General features: G+C 45.3%; 12 protein-coding genes across 12 annotated transcripts; 7 read left to right on the top strand and 5 right to left on the bottom strand.

Annotated features, from left to right (window-relative positions):
• Positions 1-4,569: 4,569 nt before the first annotated feature.
• Positions 4,570-4,956, top strand: LOC131695187 (histone H2A-like). Its single transcript, XM_058983704.1, has one exon. The coding sequence runs from the start codon at positions 4,570-4,572 to the stop codon at positions 4,954-4,956; it is 387 nt and encodes a 128-aa protein (XP_058839687.1).
• A 502-nt stretch (positions 4,957-5,458) lies between these two features.
• Positions 5,459-5,872, bottom strand: LOC131695225 (histone H3). The gene has a single exon (XM_058983743.1). It carries the CDS (start codon positions 5,867-5,869, stop codon positions 5,459-5,461), a length of 411 nt encoding a protein of 136 aa, XP_058839726.1. The 5' UTR covers positions 5,870-5,872.
• An 852-nt stretch (positions 5,873-6,724) lies between these two features.
• Positions 6,725-7,036, top strand: LOC131695186 (histone H4-like). The gene has a single exon (XM_058983703.1). It carries the CDS (start codon positions 6,725-6,727, stop codon positions 7,034-7,036), a length of 312 nt encoding a protein of 103 aa, XP_058839686.1.
• A 2,040-nt stretch (positions 7,037-9,076) lies between these two features.
• Positions 9,077-9,922, top strand: LOC131695185 (histone H1A, sperm-like). Its single transcript, XM_058983702.1, has 2 exons — positions 9,077-9,673; positions 9,875-9,922. The coding sequence occupies exons 1-2, from the start codon at positions 9,077-9,079 to the stop codon at positions 9,920-9,922; spliced, it is 645 nt and encodes a 214-aa protein (XP_058839685.1).
• Positions 9,923-10,635: 713 nt separating this feature from the next.
• Positions 10,636-11,091, bottom strand: LOC131695226 (histone H2B-like). The gene has a single exon (XM_058983744.1). It carries the CDS (start codon positions 11,062-11,064, stop codon positions 10,666-10,668), a length of 399 nt encoding a protein of 132 aa, XP_058839727.1. The 5' UTR covers positions 11,065-11,091; the 3' UTR covers positions 10,636-10,665.
• Positions 11,092-11,351: 260 nt separating this feature from the next.
• Positions 11,352-11,738, top strand: LOC131695183 (histone H2A-like). Its single transcript, XM_058983701.1, has one exon. It carries the CDS (start codon positions 11,352-11,354, stop codon positions 11,736-11,738), a length of 387 nt encoding a protein of 128 aa, XP_058839684.1.
• Positions 11,739-12,240: 502 nt separating this feature from the next.
• LOC131695130 (histone H3) lies at positions 12,241-12,654 on the bottom strand. The gene has a single exon (XM_058983649.1). It carries the CDS (start codon positions 12,649-12,651, stop codon positions 12,241-12,243), a length of 411 nt encoding a protein of 136 aa, XP_058839632.1. The 5' UTR covers positions 12,652-12,654.
• Positions 12,655-13,507: 853 nt separating this feature from the next.
• Positions 13,508-13,819, top strand: LOC131695182 (histone H4-like). The gene has a single exon (XM_058983700.1). The coding sequence runs from the start codon at positions 13,508-13,510 to the stop codon at positions 13,817-13,819; it is 312 nt and encodes a 103-aa protein (XP_058839683.1).
• A 2,035-nt stretch (positions 13,820-15,854) lies between these two features.
• On the top strand, positions 15,855-16,700 carry LOC131695181 (histone H1A, sperm-like). Its single transcript, XM_058983699.1, has 2 exons — positions 15,855-16,451; positions 16,653-16,700. Exons 1-2 carry the CDS (start codon positions 15,855-15,857, stop codon positions 16,698-16,700), a joined length of 645 nt encoding a protein of 214 aa, XP_058839682.1.
• Positions 16,701-17,411: 711 nt separating this feature from the next.
• Positions 17,412-17,867, bottom strand: LOC131695158 (histone H2B-like). Its single transcript, XM_058983677.1, has one exon. The coding sequence runs from the start codon at positions 17,838-17,840 to the stop codon at positions 17,442-17,444; it is 399 nt and encodes a 132-aa protein (XP_058839660.1). The 5' UTR covers positions 17,841-17,867; the 3' UTR covers positions 17,412-17,441.
• Positions 17,868-18,127: 260 nt separating this feature from the next.
• LOC131695180 (histone H2A-like) lies at positions 18,128-18,514 on the top strand. The gene has a single exon (XM_058983698.1). The coding sequence runs from the start codon at positions 18,128-18,130 to the stop codon at positions 18,512-18,514; it is 387 nt and encodes a 128-aa protein (XP_058839681.1).
• A 502-nt stretch (positions 18,515-19,016) lies between these two features.
• LOC131695159 (histone H3) lies at positions 19,017-19,430 on the bottom strand. The gene has a single exon (XM_058983678.1). It carries the CDS (start codon positions 19,425-19,427, stop codon positions 19,017-19,019), a length of 411 nt encoding a protein of 136 aa, XP_058839661.1. The 5' UTR covers positions 19,428-19,430.
• Between the last annotated feature and the right edge of the window lie 3,919 nt (positions 19,431-23,349).

Genomic DNA, 23,349 nt, shown 5'->3' with positions numbered 1-23,349 from the left:
TCGATGCGAACTGCGCTGACTGATTGGTAGGTAAAACCAATTTTTTTTTTTTTTTTGACAATTAAAGTTTTATTGGTTAATTTCGGTTTACATTTCTGTATGTTTTACATAGTAAGTGATACAGCTTTGCTTTTCATCTTCGTTTTGATTGTGTATATACATTTTTAAATTTTTTCTTTCGATATGGTAGTGGGTCAACTTTTGCAGTTATGTTATTTAACTTAAGACTACTTATACTAACTTAACCTAAATATTAAACAAACTGTTAATTAGTGGGAATTCCGAAGTGGAACACTTTTCTATAAATTTGCTTCGTATAGCGTTGATACTTTCTCCTATAGTTTTTATTTCTGCTAGCTCGTGAATTGTTGTAGTGCTCGTATGCCATGGAAGATCCAGAATCATTTTTATACATTTGTTTTGTTGAACCTGCAGCTTGTTTTTATGAGTATTTGCACACCTTTGCCATATTGGCATGGCATAACACATTGTGGGCAGAATGATTTGTTTATACACGGCTATTTTGTTTTTAATGTTTAGTGTTGATTTTCTTTTAATCAGAGGATATAATTTCTTCACTAATAGGCTGCATTTATTCCTGGTCTTTTCGATGTGGGAACTGAAGAGCATCTTTTTGTCGAACGTGAGTCCCAAGTACACTACCTCATTGGACCATTCAATTTGAGTGCCATTTACTTTTATTTTACAGTCCGCAGGTGGAATGTGCTTGGGGGAGAGGCTCAATGGGAACAGTATTGCTTGTGTTTTAGCCGCATTTATTTTTATTTTCCATGTGTCCATGTACGTTGTAATAGTGGCGAGGCAATCCTGGAGTTTCTTCGTTAGCTGTCGCGTTTTACGGCCCTTACATAGGACAGCAGTATCGTCGGCGAAAAGACACAGTTGGCATCCTTCAGGCAATCGGGGGAAGTCAGAGGTGTAGAGACTATATAGTATAGGGCCGAGTAGGCTGCCCTGTGGAACTCCAGCAGGGATATCAAATGCATCAGACTGAGTGTTGAGGATTGAAACATGGAATTTTCTATTTTTTAGGTAGTTTTGGACTATCTTGATCACATAGTTGGGAAAATTGTACCGGTACATTTTGAATACTAGAGCGTCGTGCCAAACATTATCAAATGCTTTCTCCACGTCCAGTAACGCCATGGCTGTGGATTTGGATACTGCTTTGTTTCTATCGATGGTATTCGTAACCCTTTGAAGCTGTTGCGTTGTCGAGTGGCCTTTACGAAAACCGAATTGTTCCGGAAGCAGAATGTTGTTCATCTCAATGTGCTGTAGAACTCTATCCAAGATTAACCTTTCGAACAATTTACTGAAGGACGACAGTAAGCTGATGGGGCGATAGCTAGAAGGGCTGGTGGGGTCCTTACCAGGCTTCAGTATCGGCACAACTTTCGCTGTTTTCCATGCCGATGGAAAGTAGTGAAGATCCAAACATCTGTTCAGTATTCGTGCTATACAGGCATGGGCGTTGGTACTGAGCTTTTTCAGCATGAGATTTAGTATCGCGTCGAAACCAGGTGCCTTCATATTCTTGCAAATTTTCAGTGCAGATGTTACCTGTTCGCTAGTAATTTTCCTATTAGTGGGAACATAGCATGGCGTAGCTTGCAAAGTGAGGATTGTTTCTCGAACAGCTTGTTCCATGGGGCTAACCATCGAATTGCCTAGATTGTGTGAGCTAAGGATATGCTCCCCAATAGCATTAGCCTTTTCCACTGGTGTAATCATGGTAATGTTATTTGATTTCAACGGTGGAATTTGTTGCGGTTTGGACTTCAAGATTTTGGAGACTTTCCAGAACGGGCGCGAGTATGGATCAAGTTTACGCAGCTCGTTGCTGAAATTGTTATTTTTAATTTGTTCTATCCTTTCAGCAATTATTTTCGATAGTCCTCCTGCCACATATTTTTTGGCCAAATCTCCTGTCCGTTGAAACTGGCGTCTTACTTTGTTGCGTTGCCTGATAATGGCCTTGGTCATTGTGTCGATCTGCAGAATTTTACCAGTCACTGGAATATTTCTAACGCACTGAGCTTCCGCCTGCGTCAATGCCAGCTGAAAATTTTCAATGGCTAGGTCGATGTCTTCCGTTGAATTTAAAGCAATATCATCAATTAGTTCACGATCCACCCGGCGTTGAAACTCAACCCAGTTTACATTATGATAATCCTTTCTAATAATTCGTTCCCTTACTCGTATGTTCTCACCAATTTGAAGTGAAACCGGAAAGTGATCAGAGCTTAAGTCCTGTATTGTGTTTGGGTGGGAAATCTCATTCATGTTTGACAAGAAAATGTCCAGTGTTGACGAGATTCCAGCTGGAGATAGAAAAGTTGGTTCGTCGGGGGCATGAATTGTATAGTGTCCAGTCAGAGAGTCTTCGAAAAGAAGGCGACCATTTTGATTTCTACGGTGATTTTTCCATGTTTCGTGTCTAGCGTTAAAGTCACCAGCTATTATGAATTTTTTCCGGGATCTCGACAATTTTTGGAGGTCATTTTTAAACTTCCTTGCATTCCCATTGGTTTCATAACACTGGAATGGGCAATATGCAGCTATCACGAGAAACTTTCCCATATCGCCTTCCAATTCAACACCAACAGTCTCGATAATTGATGTTTGGTAATGTGGTTGGATTATATATTTGATATTATTTTTTATGATCAAAGCTACACCACCTCCGCCCGAGTGGGTTCGATCCATGCGCACAGTAGAAAATCCTGGGAAGCTAAAATTTATCCCGGGTTTCAGATTTGTTTCGGTTAGAACGGCAATGTCTATTCCTTGCCGATCCAGAAATTCACCAAGTTCAATTCGTTTCCGCAGTAATCCGCGGGCGTTCCAAAGAATCAATTGCAGAGGATTAACAAGCATATTGAATCACAAACTGTCCCAGTACGCAAATTTGTTCCTGCCTATTTTGGCATTGTTGCAATTTTTCACACATTTCCACAAATATAGGCATTAATTGTGCGGCAGTAAATTTGGGCGGAAGTTGTTGGTCCAATTGAGGGGAACATTGATTGGGACTCACCTGAGGCAGGAATATGTTTGGCGATGACGAAGCTACCACTTCGGCCGACGTCGGCTGCCACGCTTGCCGAACAGATGCCGGTTGCTGCTTTGAAATTGACGATGAATGCTGCTGCTGATATTTCTCCGCTTGCTGGCGTAGCTGCTGTGGCTGCTGCTGCCACTGTGCCTGCGATGCTGGTACTCCATTCTTACGTTGACTTGGCAGTAACGATGGGAAATCACTTTCACTAAAAATCACTTCTTTGTTCGGTTTTCGGCCCGGCTGGTGTTTTTGCGATGCATCTTTACGTATGCTTTTATATTCTTCACGCTTACTGCACTGTTTATCGGTCGAGCGGTGCCCCTTCCCACAGTGAACACACTTAAAAGCCACTGCACCCTCAATCGGACACTCCGTAGTAAGGTGAGCTTGTGCACAATAATTACACCGCGGTTTAATGTGGCAATTACGTGTGCCGTGTCCGAAATTTAAACAGCACATGCACTGAGTGATATCACGATTTGTGCCTCGGTAGGCCTCCCAGCGAACCACCATACTCGACAGTGAACGCACAGCTTTCAATGCATTTAGCGATACTGTACCCTTTTGAAAATGCACAAGATACAAGCAATCACGATACGCCATTTTCTTTTCTTTTCGCGCCATGCGAAAGACGCCCAGCGGCTGCAATTTGTACCGTTCTTTTAGTTCAAGTTCAATTTCACTGATTGCCATAAATGGAAGACCGCGCACTACTGCTTTGAATGGTTTTTCCGATGCAAAATCATGTGAAAAATATTCTGCACCAACTCTATTTAGATAATTCCGGGCATTCTGATAGTCACTTTTTGTATGTACAACTGTTTTTATACCGACGCCACTTAGTTTGTACTCTGCTTTTACACCAATTTCCGCCAGCTGCTTTTTCAGCGCGGCGAGCGGGATCGATTTTACCACCAGCGGCGGCAATTTCACTGCAATTTCTGCCTCTTGCTGATCCTCCATTGGACCACCAAAGCCGTCCAAATCGCTCACGTTCGTTGCAGTTTGGGCACGACTGCTGATAACACTAATACGATTCGTTTGTGCTGAATGCACTGACATCATTTCACCAACCGGTTTGCTGCCCGAATTTCCAGGCACTTGAGGGCTGCTCATTGCGTTTTTCCGTTTTGGGTTCGATTTCGGGCTCGCCTTCGAGCCACCCGAACGCCGTTTGCGTTTAGACATCACTTCGCGAAAACTAACCGTAAGACCAAAAACAATCACGTCTTAACTCTTCCGATGCAAAAACGAGAATGGGTAGGTAAAACCACTGTACATATCGCTTATATACGATCGTGTAGCGAGACGAAGGTTCGTCCTTTTTTGTGTTTAGCGCGTTTCGTTCGTTCGCTACTCCGCCCCTTTGGCGAACGATGTGCAATGAAGCGAATGCATAACAAGGGGTGCTGCGTACGCGAACGGCATCAGTGTTACTCGTACTGTCTACGTGACTGCATACGCACAGCGATAAACCTACAACAATGTCTGCACGCGGTAAAGGAGGAAAAGTGAAGGGAAAGCCAAAATCCCGCTCAGTTCGTGCCGGTCTCCAGTTCCCTGTTGGCCGAATTCACCGTCTGCTGAGGAAGGGAAACTATGCTGAACGTGTCGGTGCCGGAGCACCCGTCTACTTGGCAGCTGTAATGGAATATCTTGCCGCCGAAGTACTGGAGCTGGCAGGAAACGCTGCCCGCGATAACAAAAAGACCAGAATCATCCCCCGTCATCTGCAGCTGGCCATTCGAAATGACGAAGAGCTGAACAAACTGCTCTCCGGTGTGACCATTGCCCAGGGTGGCGTGTTGCCTAACATACAGGCCGTACTGCTGCCGAAGAAGACTGAAAAGAGGGCCTCCGCAGCAACTTAAATCCCGCTTCGCCCGAGCTGAAAAAAAAAACGCCCTTTTCAGGGCGACTATTTTCTTCTGATAAAAAGAGTTAATTTGATTTTCACTCCGATAATCATCAACGTACATTTCTGTGAGCATTGCACAAGTTTTTTTTTGCAATGCTCGTCAGACGCTTATTAATAGTTTCCCTCATATCATGGCATTGACGATTTCACCCAATCTCTCAAAAGTTCACTCATCGATTTGGTGCTAAATCACAAATCGGCCGCGCAAGATTTCCCTCAATGGGTCTTGTTTTTCACACGCTACTACTGTCGATCGGTACGAGGTGGTGCTGCTGGCAAAAAATCCCCCCATCGGCGTGCTTTCTAACAAACACACACAGCCACCCGCCTGAGCATTTTTGGAGGGAAACGGAAAATTTCTGCTAATAATTCTTAGTAAAATATGATTGGTTGTGGTCCTGAAAAGGACCGTTTGTTGCTGTTTCGTTCTGGGGGGTGATGGGCACACACCAAATTTAGGCCCGCTCCCCACGGATCCGGCGAGCCAGTTGGATGTCTTTCGGCATGATGGTCACTCGCTTGGCATGGATAGCGCACAGATTGGTATCCTCGAACAAACCAACCAGGTAAGCCTCGCTGGCTTCTTGAAGGGCCATGACGGCTGAGCTCTGGAAGCGCAGATCGGTTTTGAAGTCCTGCGCGATCTCACGAACCAGACGCTGGAAGGGCAGCTTGCGGATTAGTAGCTCTGTCGACTTCTGATAGCGACGAATTTCTCGCAGCGCGACAGTTCCTGGTCTGTAGCGATGGGGCTTCTTAACGCCACCCGTAGCTGGGGCACTTTTACGGGCAGCCTTCGTTGCCAACTGTTTGCGGGGAGCTTTCCCTCCGGTGGACTTGCGGGCGGTCTGTTTCGTACGGGCCATGGCGCGAAAATGCTGCTCTACTACTGCTACCACTGTGGTGCTGTTCAAACGACGAATGATGACCAAAACAGACCGACCGATTTTTTTTATAGTCGCGAATAAACACTACTATATCGCCTGTCTCGCTCGTGTACGTGCCATGTGCCTTTTCGTTCTGTATACGGTTCGATTCGGCTACTATACTTCCCCCACCATTTCCATTCCGGAGCCAGTGTTGCCAGACTTGATTTTTTCAGCTTTTCATTAGATTTGCAAAAAAATATTCCTAAAAAGAAAAACTATGTATGAGCAAAAAAAATCGCCTAGAAATCAATAAAATTCCAACAGTAGAAGAATATCAAACAGAAATAGTTTGTTCATCAGTAACAATTTGTTCCATCATAGATCAGTATCAGATATCGATATTTAAGTACCATAGAAGCCAATATAACGTACCATGTAGACGGATGTATAGAAAATCTTTATAAGTTAAAAAAAAAAACCGTTTGTTTTTCGATTTACTTTTTCTTTCTTTCTTTTTCAGGAGAATCAATTTCCGGGCAATCGTTTTCCAGGGAAAATGCTACCATGTCAGCATTAGTCCGGATAAAGCAGATTTCGGCAATCCCAAGCTACTAAAACAGTGGCAACAGTGAACTTCGTGTTCGCGCTATTTCCCCTTCAAACCAACACATCACGAGTAAGCATATAGATAGCAAAATGGTAATCTACCTAGGCGGCGGCGACTGAGAATGTGTGTGCATCAGTATAAAAGCGCTACTCAATGGGCCGAATTACAACATTCGGTATTGGAATCTCGCTGCTGCAGGTGTGCTGCGCTAGCCTACTAAGCTATTACCTACAACAACCAAGAAGATGACTGGCCGTGGCAAAGGAGGCAAAGGGCTCGGCAAGGGAGGCGCTAAGCGGCACCGCAAGGTGCTTCGTGACAATATCCAGGGCATCACCAAACCCGCCATTCGTCGTCTGGCTCGACGTGGAGGAGTGAAGCGAATCTCCGGTTTGATATACGAGGAAACCCGTGGTGTGCTGAAGATTTTTCTGGAAAACGTTATCCGGGACGCTGTGACGTACACTGAACATGCCAAACGGAAGACCGTCACTGCGATGGATGTCGTCTATGCGCTTAAACGCCAGGGACGCACATTGTACGGTTTTGGTGGTTAAGCCCTACCACGACGTTCACGACAACACAAAAGGCCCTTTTCAGGGCCACCAAATGTTTAGAAAAAAGAATTAGTTTGAAATGTATCCTTCATATTTTCATTCATGTTGCAGGGGCGTACTGTTTAGTGTGCGATTTTGATTGATATGCGAGAGACCAGTGTTACGACAACGCGCTCAGTCGCTGGGTTTCCCTTTTTTTTTTTTTTTTTTTTCATATACGCATTTCCTTTTTCTTTCTCCTGAGCTTGCGTATCATGGGACAAAACTGCTCGTTTCTCGATAGCAACGAACCGCCGACCGACTCTTTTTTTCGCGCGCGCGTTTTAGCTTACCACGCTTTCACCTACCTGTCTACCTATGAATTTGCGTACCTTTAACTGGTCTGAATGATAAAAGTAAAGTTGATGGCTGGTGAGTTAGTACTGTATCAATCAGGAAGCAATTACAACACACACACACACACACACACACACACACACAGGAAGAGAGAGATTGAGCAACCGTAAAAAAAGTCCAGCTTGTGATCTGTGTCGGGGGACAATCGTTCCCATCGATGCGTGTGCTGAATGAAGCACCTGGGTGTGATGGTCGACGCGTGCGGTTTATCAGCTCACAGCCATGTCGACGACTATGTATGCGAGAAGTCTGCTACACAACGATGTAGCGAGTTGATCAGTACATACTAAATAATAGAATTTTGAGTTAGCCAAAGCAATTCGAAATAACACTGATGATTAGAGCACTAAAATCCAAATCCGCAACTAAAATGTTGGATTTTTTTCGAGGTATTTCTCTCTGTCTGTCTCTGCCGTCGAAACAAGAAAGCATTTCGCGAGCGCGTTGTACGGTTCTACGAGCAACACAAGAATCTCGGCGAAAAGTGCACGGTACAATATTTCAAAGGGGAAAACGTTGCGCCATCGACTGTTTACAACACCTTTCGACGCTGCAATCTCAATGCCGCTTGCCGGTTGATAAAAATTATTTTGGGTAAATATTTTGTTTTGCACGAAGCAAGTTACTTCCCTCGCAAAAAAAGCAAAAAAAAAAAGAGAAAACACACAATCGTTCCCGAATACCCATTCGATTCCATTTGTACCCTAAAAAGCACAACCCGCTTCACAATTTGCTTCAGTGTTGCCCAATCGCAGATTTCTTCCGGATTTCGTTTTGAGAGCCACGAATTGCAAACAAGTGGACTGGTAGAAGATCACGAAATGTATTAGCAAAGTTGACATAGACGCCGTACTACGCGCCTGTTCCGACATCAAACGGAAGCTTCGCCGAACAGCATCCAATTACGGATCGGTTTGAAATGTTCACTAATTTTTGGCCAACAATGGAGAACGTATCTTCTAATTTCAATCAAATCGTTTGTCTTTTTTTTTTTTTTTGACAGGTTGAGAAAAAAAAATCCAAAATTTGTGTTGCCACCCGTTAACTTTTTGTGTTTTAGTAATTTTAATAACGAAAGTTTTCAGCAAAGGACCAGCCGACCGAAACGTTTTCCGCAGGTCGCCAAATTACGAGCACTTCCGCTCGAGCAAATATGTACAAAAATGAAATAATTTTATATAGAGAGAAGTTTTCTTTCGATTGGATAGCACCGAAAAGGTTTTCCAATTGCTAGAAGGTTCAAATTAACCTATTTTCCACAATTCAATTTGCACGTGCCGCCATAGTCGGATACATGATTTGATAATATTCGGCCATACGCTTAACACAGAATGTTCAGCGGGTGTTAGTTTGGACGGTGCGGACAGTGCAGTAAATTGAATGCAAACTTCCAGTGTACTTTTCACAAGCAGTAATTCAATTTTGGTTGATTTAAAACAACAGTCCGTAAAATTTTACCGGCACCGATCGAATAGTAACTTTCAACCGTCATCTACGCGTTCCCAAACAGAGCCGATGAATACGATCCTAAACAACAGACACCGGACCCCCGGTTATCATATTCGCAGACTTGCATCATCGTGCATCCATCAACTCGTCGTCTACAACTGTGTGTGGAAGAAAACCAAACCAAACGAACGCGCAATGGCTGAAACTGCTATCGACGTTGCTGCCACGGCCCCTGCCGTCGTCGCCTCTCCGCCAGCTGCCAAAGCACCACCGAAGCAGGCGGCCAAGGCTAGCAAGAGTGACGCCAAGAAACCGAAAAAATCTTCAACCCATCCACCAGTGAGTGAGATGGTTCTGGCTGCCATCCGGACCCTGAAGGAACGGAGCGGATCATCACTGCAGGCGATCAAAAAGTACATCGCCGTCAACTACATGTGTGACGTCGCCAGGCTGGCTCCGTTTATCCGGAAGGCTTTGAAAACGGGTGTCGAGAAGGGAAACATCACCCAGACCAAGGGTACCGGTGCTTCCGGATCGTTTAAGGTGACGGTCGAAGCAAAGAAACCGGCTGGCGATAAGAAACCACCATCGGGTGCAGCGAAAAAACCGAAGAAATCGGCTACTAAATCCGGGGAGAAGAAAAATCCGCCGGCTGGTGGTGGTGAGAAGACCAGCAAGCCCAAGGCGGCGATCGCGGCCGCTAAGAAATCGGCTACGAAGAAAGCGAAAGCTGCTGCCCCTGCAAAGGCGGTAACGGCTGCCACTAAACAGAAAGCCACCAAACCATCGAAGGCTGCAGCGAACAAGCCGAAGGCACCTAAGCCAAAGAAGGCCGCCACCGCCCCGAAGAAGGTCACCGCCGGCAAGAAGTAAATTCCCGACAACGTGCGCGTCCTCCCAAAACAACAGTCCTTTTCAGGACTAACAAAATTGTAAAGAATTGATTGATGCTTATTTTCCGTCAATGCTCCGTTCCCCCCATGAGTTTTCTAGCTTGAGCAGCACACCCGCATTCAACTGGCCCGCCGATTGGCAAGATAAATCAGTCGTTAGTTTGATTAAACAAATCACTATAGTAAATAGGCGCGGTTTCTTGCTCAGATAAACGTACGTACAGGTAAATTAATAGCAGGCCGTGGTTTTCTGTTGCCTTAACAAACAAACAAACAAACAGAGCAAGTATAATATTACTCTGATTAGCAAACAACGCGCTTATTTTGGCTATAATAAAACAGAGAAAAATTGGCTGGCACAATAAACAAACGAACGAACGATAATTACCGATTTTTTAGCCTAAATTGGCGAACGTATTGTATTGATCGATCAACTTTGAGATTACAAATTGTGTTGGGTACGGTTTCTACGAAGATCAAAAGTTTGAAGACTGGGAAGTTTATTGTATTAACAAGTATGATCCAGAAGTGTGTTCTTTTTGCGGCAGAATTTTCTCACACGCTGGGGGTCGGTCATATAATGGGCTGTTTTAAACTGAATAGAATAGACGACAAAAAGACCGTTTTCCGTCTTAACGAAAAACAGTCAACTAGCGCGGTAAGGGGAAAGACTACTTCCACAAACTACAGCAAAACACATTTGATTAGAAAAATGGACAGAGAAAAAAATGACAACCTTTTTAGCTCTAATGAAACAAACAAACAACAACTAATGTTTATATAAACTATGTGTACATTTCAATTCAACTCTTTACCAGAACGTGTTTTGGTGGCCCTGAAAAGGGCCGATGACGATGGTGTGTGACATCCGGCGGCGGGGCGGGCGACGATTTACTTCGAGCTGGTATACTTGGTAACGGCCTTGGTACCTTCCGATACGGCATGTTTGGCCAGCTCGCCCGGTAACAGCAAACGAACGGCGGTCTGTACCTCGCGGGAGGTGATCGTCGACCGTCGGTTGTAATGGGCCAGACGAGATGCTTCGTTAGCAATACGCTCGAAGATGTCGTTCACGAAGCTATTCATGATGCTCATCGCCTTCGACGAGACACCGGTGTCCGGATGGACCTGCTTCAGCACCTTGTAGATGTAGATAGCGTAGCTTTCCTTGCGGCGTTGCTTTCGCTTCTTCTTCTCTCCTCCTCCTGCTTTTGTGGCGATGTTCTTCTGTGCCTTGCCACCGCCGCCGCCGGATTTTTTCACAGCCTTTCCGCTGGCTTTCGGTGCCATAGTAACGACGTGGTTGTGCTGCTGTTAACGCTCTCGATGCGAACTGCGCTGACTGATTGGTAGCAAAAATCACTACATATCGCTTATATACGATCGTGTAGCGAGACGAAGGTTCGTCCTTTTTTGTGTTTAGCGCGTTTCGTTCGTTCGCTACTCCGCCCCTTTGGCGAACGATGTGCAATGAAGCGAATGCATAACAAGGGGTGCTGTGTGCGCGAGTGGCATCAGTGTTACTCGTATTGTCTACGTGACTACACACGAACGCGCACAGCGATAAACCTACGACAATGTCTGCACGCGGTAAAGGAGGAAAAGTGAAGGGAAAGCCAAAATCCCGCTCAGTTCGTGCCGGTCTCCAGTTCCCTGTTGGCCGAATTCACCGTCTGCTGAGGAAGGGAAATTATGCTGAACGTGTCGGTGCCGGAGCACCCGTCTACTTGGCAGCTGTAATGGAATATCTTGCCGCCGAAGTACTGGAGCTGGCAGGAAACGCTGCCCGCGATAACAAAAAGACCAGAATCATCCCCCGTCATCTGCAGCTGGCCATTCGAAATGACGAAGAGCTGAACAAACTGCTCTCCGGTGTGACCATTGCCCAGGGTGGCGTGTTGCCTAACATACAGGCCGTACTGCTGCCGAAGAAGACTGAAAAGAGGGCCTCCGCAGCAACTTAAATCCCGCTTCGCCCGAGCTGAAAAAAAAAACGCCCTTTTCAGGGCGACTATTTTCTTCTGATAAAAAGAGTTAATTTGATTTTCACTCCGATAATCATCAACGTACATTTCTGTGAGCATTGCACAAGTTTTTTTTTGCAATGCTCGTCAGACGCTTATTAATAGTTTCCCTCATATCATGGCATTGACGATTTCACCCAATCTCTCAAAAGTTCACTCATCGATTTGGTGCTAAATCACAAATCGGCCGCGCAAGATTTCCCTCAATGGGTCTTGTTTTTCACACGCTACTACTGTCGATCGGTACGAGGTGGTGCTGCTGGCAAAAAATCCCCCCATCGGCGTGCTTTCTAACAAACACACACAGCCACCCGCCTGAGCATTTTTGGAGGGAAACGGAAAATTTCTGCTAATAATTCTTAGTAAAATATGATTGGTTGTGGTCCTGAAAAGGACCGTTTGTTGCTGTTTCGTTCTGGGGGGTGATGGGCACACACCAAATTTAGGCCCGCTCCCCACGGATCCGGCGAGCCAGTTGGATGTCTTTCGGCATGATGGTCACTCGCTTGGCATGGATAGCGCACAGATTGGTATCCTCGAACAAACCAACCAGGTAAGCCTCGCTGGCTTCTTGAAGGGCCATGACGGCTGAGCTCTGGAAGCGCAGATCTGTTTTGAAGTCCTGCGCGATCTCACGAACCAGACGCTGGAAGGGCAGCTTGCGGATTAGTAGCTCTGTCGACTTCTGATAGCGACGAATTTCTCGCAGCGCGACAGTTCCTGGTCTGTAGCGATGGGGCTTCTTAACGCCACCCGTAGCTGGGGCACTTTTACGGGCAGCCTTCGTTGCCAACTGTTTGCGGGGAGCTTTCCCTCCGGTGGACTTGCGGGCGGTCTGTTTCGTACGGGCCATGGCGCGAAAATGCTGCTCTACTACTGCTACCACTGTGGTGCTGTTCAAACGACGAATGATGACCAAAACAGACCGACCGATTTTTTTTATAGTCGCGAATAAACACTACTATATCGCCTGTCTCGCTCGTGTACGTGCCATGTGCCTTTTCGTTCTGTATACGGTTCGATTCGGCTACTATACTTCCCCCACCATTTCCATTCCGGAGCCAGTGTTGCCAGACTTGATTTTTTCAGCTTTTCATTAGATTTGCAAAAAAATATTCCTAAAAAGAAAAACTATGTATGAGCAAAAAAAATCGCCTAGAAATCAATAAAATTCCAACAGTAGAAGAATATCAAACAGAAATAGTTTGTTCATCAGTAACAATTTGTTCCATCATAGATCAGTATCAGATATCGATATTTAAGTACCATAGAAGCCAATATAACGTACCATGTAGACGGATGTATAGAAAATCTTTATAAGTTAAAAAAAAAAAACCGTTTGTTTTTCGATTTACTTTTTCTTTCTTTCTTTTTCAGGAGAATCAATTTCCGGGCAATCGTTTTCCAGGGAAAATGCTACCATGTCAGCATTAGTCCGGATAAAGCAGATTTCGGCAATCCCAAGCTACTAAAACAGTGGCAACAGTGAACTTCGTGTTCGCGCTATTTCCCCTTCAAACCAACACATCACGAGTAAGCATATAGATAGCAAAATGGTAATCTACCTAGGCGGCGGCGACTGAGAATGTGTGTGCATCAGTATAAAAGCGCTACTCAATGGGCCGAATTACAACATTCGGTATTGGAATCTCGCTGCTGCAGGTGTGCTGCGCTAGCCTACTAAGCTATTACCTACAACAACCAAGAAGATGACTGGCCGTGGCAAAGGAGGCAAAGGGCTCGGCAAGGGAGGCGCTAAGCGGCACCGCAAGGTGCTTCGTGACAATATCCAGGGCATCACCAAACCCGCCATTCGTCGTCTGGCTCGACGTGGAGGAGTGAAGCGAATCTCCGGTTTGATATACGAGGAAACCCGTGGTGTGCTGAAGATTTTTCTGGAAAACGTTATCCGGGACGCTGTGACGTACACTGAACATGCCAAACGGAAGACCGTCACTGCGATGGATGTCGTCTATGCGCTTAAACGCCAGGGACGCACATTGTACGGTTTTGGTGGTTAAGCCCTACCACGACGTTCACGACAACACAAAAGGCCCTTTTCAGGGCCACCAAATGTTTAGAAAAAAGAATTAGTTTGAAATGTATCCTTCATATTTTCATTCATGTTGCAGGGGCGTACTGTTTAGTGTGCGATTTTGATTGATATGCGAGAGACCAGTGTTACGACAACGCGCTCAGTCGCTGGGTTTCCCTTTTTTTTTTTTTTTTTTTCATATACGCATTTCCTTTTTCTTTCTCCTGAGCTTGCGTATCATGGGACAAAACTGCTCGTTTCTCGATAGCAACGAACCGCCGACCGACTCTTTTTTTCGCGCGCGCGTTTTAGCTTACCACGCTTTCACCTACCTGTCTACCTATGAATTTGCGTACCTTTAACTGGTCTGAATGATAAAAGTAAAGTTGATGGCTGGTGAGTTAGTACTGTATCAATCAGGAAGCAATTACAACACACACACACACACACACACACACACAGGAAGAGAGAGATTGAGCAACCGTAAAAAAAGTCCAGCTTGTGATCTGTGTCGGGGGACAATCGTTCCCATCGATGCGTGCGCTGAATGAAGCACCTGGGTGTGATGGTCGACGCGTGCGGTTTATCAGCTCACAGCCATGTCGACGACTATGTATGCGAGAAGTCTGCTACACAACGATGTAGCGAGTTGATCAGTACATACTAAATAATAGAATTTTGAGTTAGCCAAAGCAATTCGAAATAACACTGATGATTAGAGCACTAAAATCCAAATCCGCAACTAAAATGTTGGATTTTTTTCGAGGTATTTCTCTCTGTCTGTCTCTGCCGTCGAAACAAGAAAGCATTTCGCGAGCGCGTTGTACGGTTCTACGAGCAACACAAGAATCTCGGCGAAAAGTGCACGGTACAATATTTCAAAGGGGAAAACGTTGCGCCATCGACTGTTTACAACACCTTTCGACGCTGCAATCTCAATGCCGCTTGCCGGTTGATAAAAATTATTTTGGGTAAATATTTTGTTTTGCACGAAGCAAGTTACTTCCCTCGCAAAAAAAGCAAAAAAAAAAAGAGAAAACACACAATCGTTCCCGAATACCCATTCGATTCCATTTGTACCCTAAAAAGCACAACCCGCTTCACAATTTGCTTCAGTGTTGCCCAATCGCAGATTTCTTCCGGATTTCGTTTTGAGAGCCACGAATTGCAAACAAGTGGACTGGTAGAAGATCACGAAATGTATTAGCAAAGTTGACATAGACGCCGTACTACGCGCCTGTTCCGACATCAAACGGAAGCTTCGCCGAACAGCATCCAATTACGGATCGGTTTGAAATGTTCACTAATTTTTGGCCAACAATGGAGAACGTATCTTCTAATTTCAATCAAATCGTTTGTCTTTTTTTTTTTTTTTGACAGGTTGAGAAAAAAAAATCCAAAATTTGTGTTGCCACCCGTTAACTTTTTGTGTTTTAGTAATTTTAATAACGAAAGTTTTCAGCAAAGGACCAGCCGACCGAAACGTTTTCCGCAGGTCGCCAAATTACGAGCACTTCCGCTCGAGCAAATATGTACAAAAATGAAATAATTTTATATAGAGAGAAGTTTTCTTTCGATTGGATAGCACCGAAAAGGTTTTCCAATTGCTAGAAGGTTCAAATTAACCTATTTTCCACAATTCAATTTGCACGTGCCGCCATAGTCGGATACATGATTTGATAATATTCGGCCATACGCTTAACACAGAATGTTCAGCGGGTGTTAGTTTGGACGGTGCGGACAGTGCAGTAAATTGAATGCAAACTTCCAGTGTACTTTTCACAAGCAGTAATTCAATTTTGGTTGATTTAAAACAACAGTCCGTAAAATTTTACCGGCACCGATCGAATAGTAACTTTCAACCGTCATCTACGCGTTCCCAAACAGAGCCGATGAATACGATCCTAAACAACAGACACCGGACCCCCGGTTATCATATTCGCAGACTTGCATCATCGTGCATCCATCAACTCGTCGTCTACAACTGTGTGTGGAAGAAAACCAAACCAAACGAACGCGCAATGGCTGAAACTGCTATCGACGTTGCTGCCACGGCCCCTGCCGTCGTCGCCTCTCCGCCAGCTGCCAAAGCACCACCGAAGCAGGCGGCCAAGGCTAGCAAGAGTGACGCCAAGAAACCGAAAAAATCTTCAACCCATCCACCAGTGAGTGAGATGGTTCTGGCTGCCATCCGGACCCTGAAGGAACGGAGCGGATCATCACTGCAGGCGATCAAAAAGTACATCGCCGTCAACTACATGTGTGACGTCGCCAGGCTGGCTCCGTTTATCCGGAAGGCTTTGAAAACGGGTGTCGAGAAGGGAAACATCACCCAGACCAAGGGTACCGGTGCTTCCGGATCGTTTAAGGTGACGGTCGAAGCAAAGAAACCGGCTGGCGATAAGAAACCACCATCGGGTGCAGCGAAAAAACCGAAGAAATCGGCTACTAAATCCGGGGAGAAGAAAAATCCGCCGGCTGGTGGTGGTGAGAAGACCAGCAAGCCCAAGGCGGCGATCGCGGCCGCTAAGAAATCGGCTACGAAGAAAGCGAAAGCTGCTGCCCCTGCAAAGGCGGTAACGGCTGCCACTAAACAGAAAGCCACCAAACCATCGAAGGCTGCAGCGAACAAGCCGAAGGCACCTAAGCCAAAGAAGGCCGCCACCGCCCCGAAGAAGGTCACCGCCGGCAAGAAGTAAATTCCCGACAACGTGCGCGTCCTCCCAAAACAACAGTCCTTTTCAGGACTAACAAAATTGTAAAGAATTGATTGATGCTTATTTTCCGTCAATGCTCCGTTCCCCCCATGAGTTTTCTAGCTTGAGCAGCACACCCGCATTCAACTGGCCCGCCGATTGGCAAGATAAATCAGTCGTTAGTTTGATTAAACAAATCACTATAGTAAATAGGCGCGGTTTCTTGCTCAGATAAACGTACGTACAGGTAAATTAATAGCAGGCCGTGGTTTTCTGTTGCCTTAACAAACAAACAAACAAACAGAGCAAGTATAATATTACTCTGATTAGCAAACAACGCGCTTATTTTGGCTATAATAAAACAGAGAAAAATTGGCTGGCACAATAAACAAACGAACGAACGATAATTACCGATTTTTTAGCCTAAATTGGCGAACGTATTGTATTGATCGATCAACTTTGAGATTACAAATTGTGTTGGGTACGGTTTCTACGAAGATCAAAAGTTTGAAGACTGGGAAGTTTATTGTATTAACAAGTATGATCCAGAAGTGTTCTTTTTGCGGCAGAATTTTCTCACACGCTGGGGGTCGGTCATATAATGGGCTGTTTTAAACTGAATAGAATAGACGACAAAAAGACCGTTTTCCGTCTTAACGAAAAACAGTCAACTAGCGCGGTAAGGGGAAAGACTACTTCCACAAACTACAGCAAAACACATTTGATTAGAAAAATGGACAGAGAAAAAAATGACAACCTTTTTAGCTCTAATGAAACAAACAAACAACAACTAATGTTTATATAAACTATGTGTACATTTCAATTCAACTCTTTACCAGAACGTGTTTTGGTGGCCCTGAAAAGGGCCGATGACGATGGTGTGTGACATCCGGCGGCGGGGCGGGCGACGATTTACTTCGAGCTGGTATACTTGGTAACGGCCTTGGTACCTTCCGATACGGCATGTTTGGCCAGCTCGCCCGGTAACAGCAAACGAACGGCGGTCTGTACCTCGCGGGAGGTGATCGTCGACCGTCGGTTGTAATGGGCCAGACGAGATGCTTCGTTAGCAATACGCTCGAAGATGTCGTTCACGAAGCTATTCATGATGCTCATCGCCTTCGACGAGACACCGGTGTCCGGATGGACCTGCTTCAGCACCTTGTAGATGTAGATAGCGTAGCTTTCCTTGCGGCGTTGCTTTCGCTTCTTCTTCTCTCCTCCTCCTGCTTTTGTGGCGATGTTCTTCTGTGCCTTGCCACCGCCGCCGCCGGATTTTTTCACAGCCTTTCCGCTGGCTTTCGGTGCCATAGTAACGACGTGGTTGTGCTGCTGTTAACGCTCTCGATGCGAACTGCGCTGACTGATTGGTAGCAAAAATCACTACATATCGCTTATATACGATCGTGTAGCGAGACGAAGGTTCGTCCTTTTTTGTGTTTAGCGCGTTTCGTTCGTTCGCTACTCCGCCCCTTTGGCGAACGATGTGCAATGAAGCGAATGCATAACAAGGGGTGCTGTGTGCGCGAGTGGCATCAGTGTTACTCGTATTGTCTACGTGACTACACACGAACGCGCACAGCGATAAACCTACGACAATGTCTGCACGCGGTAAAGGAGGAAAAGTGAAGGGAAAGCCAAAATCCCGCTCAGTTCGTGCCGGTCTCCAGTTCCCTGTTGGCCGAATTCACCGTCTGCTGAGGAAGGGAAATTATGCTGAACGTGTCGGTGCCGGAGCACCCGTCTACTTGGCAGCTGTAATGGAATATCTTGCCGCCGAAGTACTGGAGCTGGCAGGAAACGCTGCCCGCGATAACAAAAAGACCAGAATCATCCCCCGTCATCTGCAGCTGGCCATTCGAAATGACGAAGAGCTGAACAAACTGCTCTCCGGTGTGACCATTGCCCAGGGTGGCGTGTTGCCTAACATACAGGCCGTACTGCTGCCGAAGAAGACTGAAAAGAGGGCCTCCGCAGCAACTTAAATCCCGCTTCGCCCGAGCTGAAAAAAAAAACGCCCTTTTCAGGGCGACTATTTTCTTCTGATAAAAAGAGTTAATTTGATTTTCACTCCGATAATCATCAACGTACATTTCTGTGAGCATTGCACAAGTTTTTTTTTGCAATGCTCGTCAGACGCTTATTAATAGTTTCCCTCATATCATGGCATTGACGATTTCACCCAATCTCTCAAAAGTTCACTCATCGATTTGGTGCTAAATCACAAATCGGCCGCGCAAGATTTCCCTCAATGGGTCTTGTTTTTCACACGCTACTACTGTCGATCGGTACGAGGTGGTGCTGCTGGCAAAAAATCCCCCCATCGGCGTGCTTTCTAACAAACACACACAGCCACCCGCCTGAGCATTTTTGGAGGGAAACGGAAAATTTCTGCTAATAATTCTTAGTAAAATATGATTGGTTGTGGTCCTGAAAAGGACCGTTTGTTGCTGTTTCGTTCTGGGGGGTGATGGGCACACACCAAATTTAGGCCCGCTCCCCACGGATCCGGCGAGCCAGTTGGATGTCTTTCGGCATGATGGTCACTCGCTTGGCATGGATAGCGCACAGATTGGTATCCTCGAACAAACCAACCAGGTAAGCCTCGCTGGCTTCTTGAAGGGCCATGACGGCTGAGCTCTGGAAGCGCAGATCGGTTTTGAAGTCCTGCGCGATCTCACGAACCAGACGCTGGAAGGGCAGCTTGCGGATTAGTAGCTCTGTCGACTTCTGATAGCGACGAATTTCTCGCAGCGCGACAGTTCCTGGTCTGTAGCGATGGGGCTTCTTAACGCCACCCGTAGCTGGGGCACTTTTACGGGCAGCCTTCGTTGCCAACTGTTTGCGGGGAGCTTTCCCTCCGGTGGACTTGCGGGCGGTCTGTTTCGTACGGGCCATGGCGCGAAAATGCTGCTCTACTACTGCTACCACTGTGGTGCTGTTCAAACGACGAATGATGACCAAAACACGTTTTTTTTTTTTTCACGTTCAATCATTTATTGTTTCAATTCCTTTTTACATATCTGAATATTTTACATTTCAAGTGATTCAAAATATAACTATTTTTTTTTCATCTTTGTTTTTGGTTATTTACATTTGGTTTCGTTATTAGCATAGCCTAATCGGTTATTTTCAACTTATGTTGAATGATAGAGTGCCTTACACTAAACTAACTACTAATCTAACTACTATTCTAACTACAATACTAAGTCTTGTATCATTCGATACTCTGAGTTTTCACATTTGGTGGTAAAATTTTCATAAGATTTTCTTATTGTTTCTTCGATCGTTTCCACATTCGCTAATCTGTGTATATCCGCTATCCGTGTTCGCCAAGGTAGGTTAAGAATCATTCTCAAGCACTTGTTTTGTAATACTTGGAGTTTCTTTTTATGGGTGTTTGCACATGTAGCCCAGACAGGCATTGCATAGCATATTACTGGTGCGATTATTTGCTTGTAAATTGCTATTTTGTTTTTCGTGATCATTTTCGATCTTCTATTAATTAGTGGGTATAATCGTTTTATCAACATGGAGCATTTATTATAAGTTTTTTGTATGTGGCTTCTGAATAATAACTTAGAGTCGGCAGTCAACCCTAGATATACCGCTTCGGTAGACCATTCAATGGTAGTACCATTCAGCACAATCTTGCAGTCATTTGGTGGAGCTAATTTTGGGGATTTACGGTAGGGAAATAGTATTACCTGCGTTTTGCTGCAGTTAGCTTTGATTTTCCATATGTTCAGATAGTTACAGAAATTGTCAAGGCAACTTTGGAGTTTTTTGGTGATGTGTCTGGTTAATCTTCCCTTGCATAAGATGGCTGTGTCGTCTGCAAAGACTGAGAGGAAACAGTCGTTTGGGAGTTGTGGGATGTCCGCCGTGTATATATTATATAGCACTGGGCCCAGCAAGCTGCCCTGCGGAACTCCTGCAGGAATGCGAAAATCTTCGGAGAGAACACCGTTCAGCGAGATTTTAAAGGTACGGTTTGAGAGGTAGCTTTGAATGATCTTGATCAAGTAGTTTGGGAAATTATACCGGTAGAGCTTATAGACGAGGCCATCATGCCAGACGCTATCAAAGGCCTTTTCAATGTCCAGTAAGGCCATCGCCGTGGATTTGGATACTGCTTTATTTCTTCGAATAATTTGCATGACTCTATATAGCTGCTGAGTTGTCGAATGGCCAGCTCGGAATCCGAACTGCTCAGGAGGAAGGATATTGTTGTTGTTCACATGTTCGAGAATTCTGTCCAACAGCATTCTCTCGAAGAGTTTGCTTATCGCCGACAACAGGCTTATTGGACGGTAGCTAGTGGGGCTGGTGGGATCTTTTCCTGGTTTTATCAACGGAATAACTTTTGCCATTTTCCAACAAGACGGGAAATACAAAAGATCAAGACATTTGTTAAATACTTTTGCAATGAAAGTATAGGCTTCAGTGCTCAGCTTTTTTAGCACGAGGTTGAAGATGGAATCGAACCCCGGAGCCTTCATATTTTTACAGCGTTTGACGGCAGATGTTATTTGCTCGGTTGTAATTTTTTTGTTGGCTGGGACGTAACAAGAGGTATTGTTCAAGGTGACTAGTGTTTCTCGGACTGCTCCCTCCATAGGGCTAGTTATAGAGATACCAAGATTATGGGAATTCAAGATATGGTTTCCTATGGCATTAGCTTTTTCCTCTGGAGTAACTAGAATTGTGTTGTCTGTTTTTAGTGGGGGTATTTGCTGGGGTTTAGATTTTAGAATTTTTGCCACTTTCCAAAAGGGTCTAGAGTATGGATCTAAATTTTGAATATCATTGCTGAATCTGTCATTTTTTAACTGGGTAACATGAAGAGCTATAAGTTTGGTGAGATACTGTGCTGCACTTTTTTTAGTCAGGTCACCGGTTCGTTGGAATTGTCTCCGAAAGACGTTCCTTGCACGAATGATGCTTTGTATGGTGGGATCGAGATTGATAACCTTACCTACAACTGGTACCTTGCGGACGCACTCGTCTTCGGCAGCGAGGATGGCACGCTGAAGCTGCTCAATGCAATAGTCGATATCTTCGGTTGTCACAATCGGAGCTTCGAAGTTGAGTCGATGGTCCACTCTGCGACGGAATTCAATCCAGTTGACGTGATGGTAATCTTTTCGTAGTTGTCTGGTACCACGAACAGCAGTTTCATCGATGCGCTGCACCACCGGGTAGTGGTCGGAGCTCAGCTCGGTGATGGTGATGGGTTTCGACAAATTCAGATTCGTCAAAAAGAGGTCTATTGTAGAGGTCACACCAGCTGCAGACAGATATGTTGGTTGATCAGGAGCGTTGATAACAAAGTATCCGAGTTGTGCTTCGTCGAACAGCATAGTCCCATTTTTGTTGCGCCGGTAGTTTCCCCACAGCTCGTGACGAGCATTGAGATCGCAAGCAATGATGAATTTTTTGCGATGCCGTGTTAATTTGACTAAGTCATTTTTATATTTTCTGGCCATCCCGTTGCCGTCGTAGCATTGTCGAGGACAGTAGGCTGCTATGATTAACAGTGGTCCGCTGCTGGTTGTTATCTCAACTCCTATCGCTTCGATGACAGAGGTTTGGTAGTGAGGTTGTATGTTGAACTTGATGGGCTTTTTGATAGCGATAGCCACTCCTCCCCCATTGGAGTGCGTGCGGTCGAGTCGTACTAAGCTGTATCCTGGTATACTGAAGTTTGTTTGCGGTTTTAAAAAGGTTTCGGTGACCACTAGTATATCGGCTTCCTCCCTTGATGCCAGATCGATGAATTCCATGTGTTTTGGTTTGACAGCATGGGCATTCCAGAGCATGACTTTTAGCTCGTAGCTACCCATACTGGATAATAAACTCACCTAGTACGCGTATTTGGTCAGCACGTGTGTTGCACTGCTGAAGCTGGGTCCACATGGTGGTGAAAATCGGCAAAAGTTCTGCTGAAGAGTATTTGGGGGCTGACTGCGAACAATCCGGGTTCGGATTCGGTTGATGGGAAGATTGATTCCAAGCTGGGGCTGCAACGTTGCTATTTCTTTGGAATCCTGGGGGTGTTCCGACTCGTGGAACTTCTTCACGATCTTTTCCGATCGTTGGAAGATTTGGAAAGTTCGCTGCTGTATACGCTGGAACCTTATTCGGGTGACGACCGGGTTGATTTTTCGTTGACGCTTCCTTCCGGATTTTCTTATAGTCTTCACGTGATTTACAAATTCGATCCGTTGCACGATGATGCTTTCCACAGTTAGCACATTTATACCGCACCGCTCCTTCAATAGGACAGCTGGATGATTCGTGCTTCCCGGCACAATAGTTGCACCTAGCTGCCAGGTGACAATTTCGTGTTCCATGTCCGAAGTGGAGACACCGCATACACTGCGTGACATCTTTGTAAATGCCACGGTACGGTTCCCACGAGACAACGACATTGCCGATAAATTTCGCTGCTTTCAGGGCACCAAGAGTCACTGTGCCTTTTCGAAAATGTACGAGGTAGAGACAATCCCTGTACTCGTAATTTTCTTTCTTCTTCCTAGCGATTACATACACTGCTAAGGGTTGTAGTTTGTACCGCTCCTCCAGCTCGGATTTGATGTCTTCAGGTTGCATCACTGGTAGACCTCTAACGACAGCCTTGAAAGGTTTTTCTGAAGGCATGTCGTGGGTGAAAAACTGCGCTTTATGCTGGTTCAGATATGTTTTGGCTTTAATGAACTCGTCCATTGTCTGTAGCATCACCTTGATGCCCATTCTGGTAAGCTTAAATTGAGCACTGATGCCCTTCGCATGCAGGACCTTCTGCAGCTGCTCCAGC

The sequence above is a fragment of the Topomyia yanbarensis genome, unplaced genomic scaffold (genome assembly GCF_030247195.1).
Source record: "Topomyia yanbarensis strain Yona2022 unplaced genomic scaffold, ASM3024719v1 HiC_scaffold_30, whole genome shotgun sequence".
Classification (NCBI taxonomy): Eukaryota; Metazoa; Arthropoda; class Insecta; order Diptera; family Culicidae; genus Topomyia; species Topomyia yanbarensis.
The sequence above is the reverse complement of the archived record's forward strand: the minus strand, read 5'-3'. Positions and strand labels throughout refer to the sequence as shown.

What these genes read in the sequence shown, in the direction of transcription:
- LOC131695187 (XM_058983704.1), top strand. Translation starts at nt 4,570, where the DNA reads ATGTCTGCACGCGGTAAAGGAGGAAAAGTGAAGGGAAAGCCAAAATCC.
- LOC131695225 (XM_058983743.1), bottom strand. Translation starts at nt 5,869, where the DNA reads ATGGCCCGTACGAAACAGACCGCCCGCAAGTCCACCGGAGGGAAAGCT.
- LOC131695186 (XM_058983703.1), top strand. Translation starts at nt 6,725, where the DNA reads ATGACTGGCCGTGGCAAAGGAGGCAAAGGGCTCGGCAAGGGAGGCGCT.
- LOC131695185 (XM_058983702.1), top strand. Translation starts at nt 9,077, where the DNA reads ATGGCTGAAACTGCTATCGACGTTGCTGCCACGGCCCCTGCCGTCGTC. An exon ending in AAGCCACCAAACCATCGAAG is followed by an intron (nt 9,674 to 9,874) that starts GCTGCAGCGAAC and finishes TGAGTTTTCTAG; the next exon opens with CTTGAGCAGCACACCCGCAT.
- LOC131695226 (XM_058983744.1), bottom strand. Translation starts at nt 11,064, where the DNA reads ATGGCACCGAAAGCCAGCGGAAAGGCTGTGAAAAAATCCGGCGGCGGC.
- LOC131695183 (XM_058983701.1), top strand. Translation starts at nt 11,352, where the DNA reads ATGTCTGCACGCGGTAAAGGAGGAAAAGTGAAGGGAAAGCCAAAATCC.
- LOC131695130 (XM_058983649.1), bottom strand. Translation starts at nt 12,651, where the DNA reads ATGGCCCGTACGAAACAGACCGCCCGCAAGTCCACCGGAGGGAAAGCT.
- LOC131695182 (XM_058983700.1), top strand. Translation starts at nt 13,508, where the DNA reads ATGACTGGCCGTGGCAAAGGAGGCAAAGGGCTCGGCAAGGGAGGCGCT.
- LOC131695181 (XM_058983699.1), top strand. Translation starts at nt 15,855, where the DNA reads ATGGCTGAAACTGCTATCGACGTTGCTGCCACGGCCCCTGCCGTCGTC. An exon ending in AAGCCACCAAACCATCGAAG is followed by an intron (nt 16,452 to 16,652) that starts GCTGCAGCGAAC and finishes TGAGTTTTCTAG; the next exon opens with CTTGAGCAGCACACCCGCAT.
- LOC131695158 (XM_058983677.1), bottom strand. Translation starts at nt 17,840, where the DNA reads ATGGCACCGAAAGCCAGCGGAAAGGCTGTGAAAAAATCCGGCGGCGGC.
- LOC131695180 (XM_058983698.1), top strand. Translation starts at nt 18,128, where the DNA reads ATGTCTGCACGCGGTAAAGGAGGAAAAGTGAAGGGAAAGCCAAAATCC.
- LOC131695159 (XM_058983678.1), bottom strand. Translation starts at nt 19,427, where the DNA reads ATGGCCCGTACGAAACAGACCGCCCGCAAGTCCACCGGAGGGAAAGCT.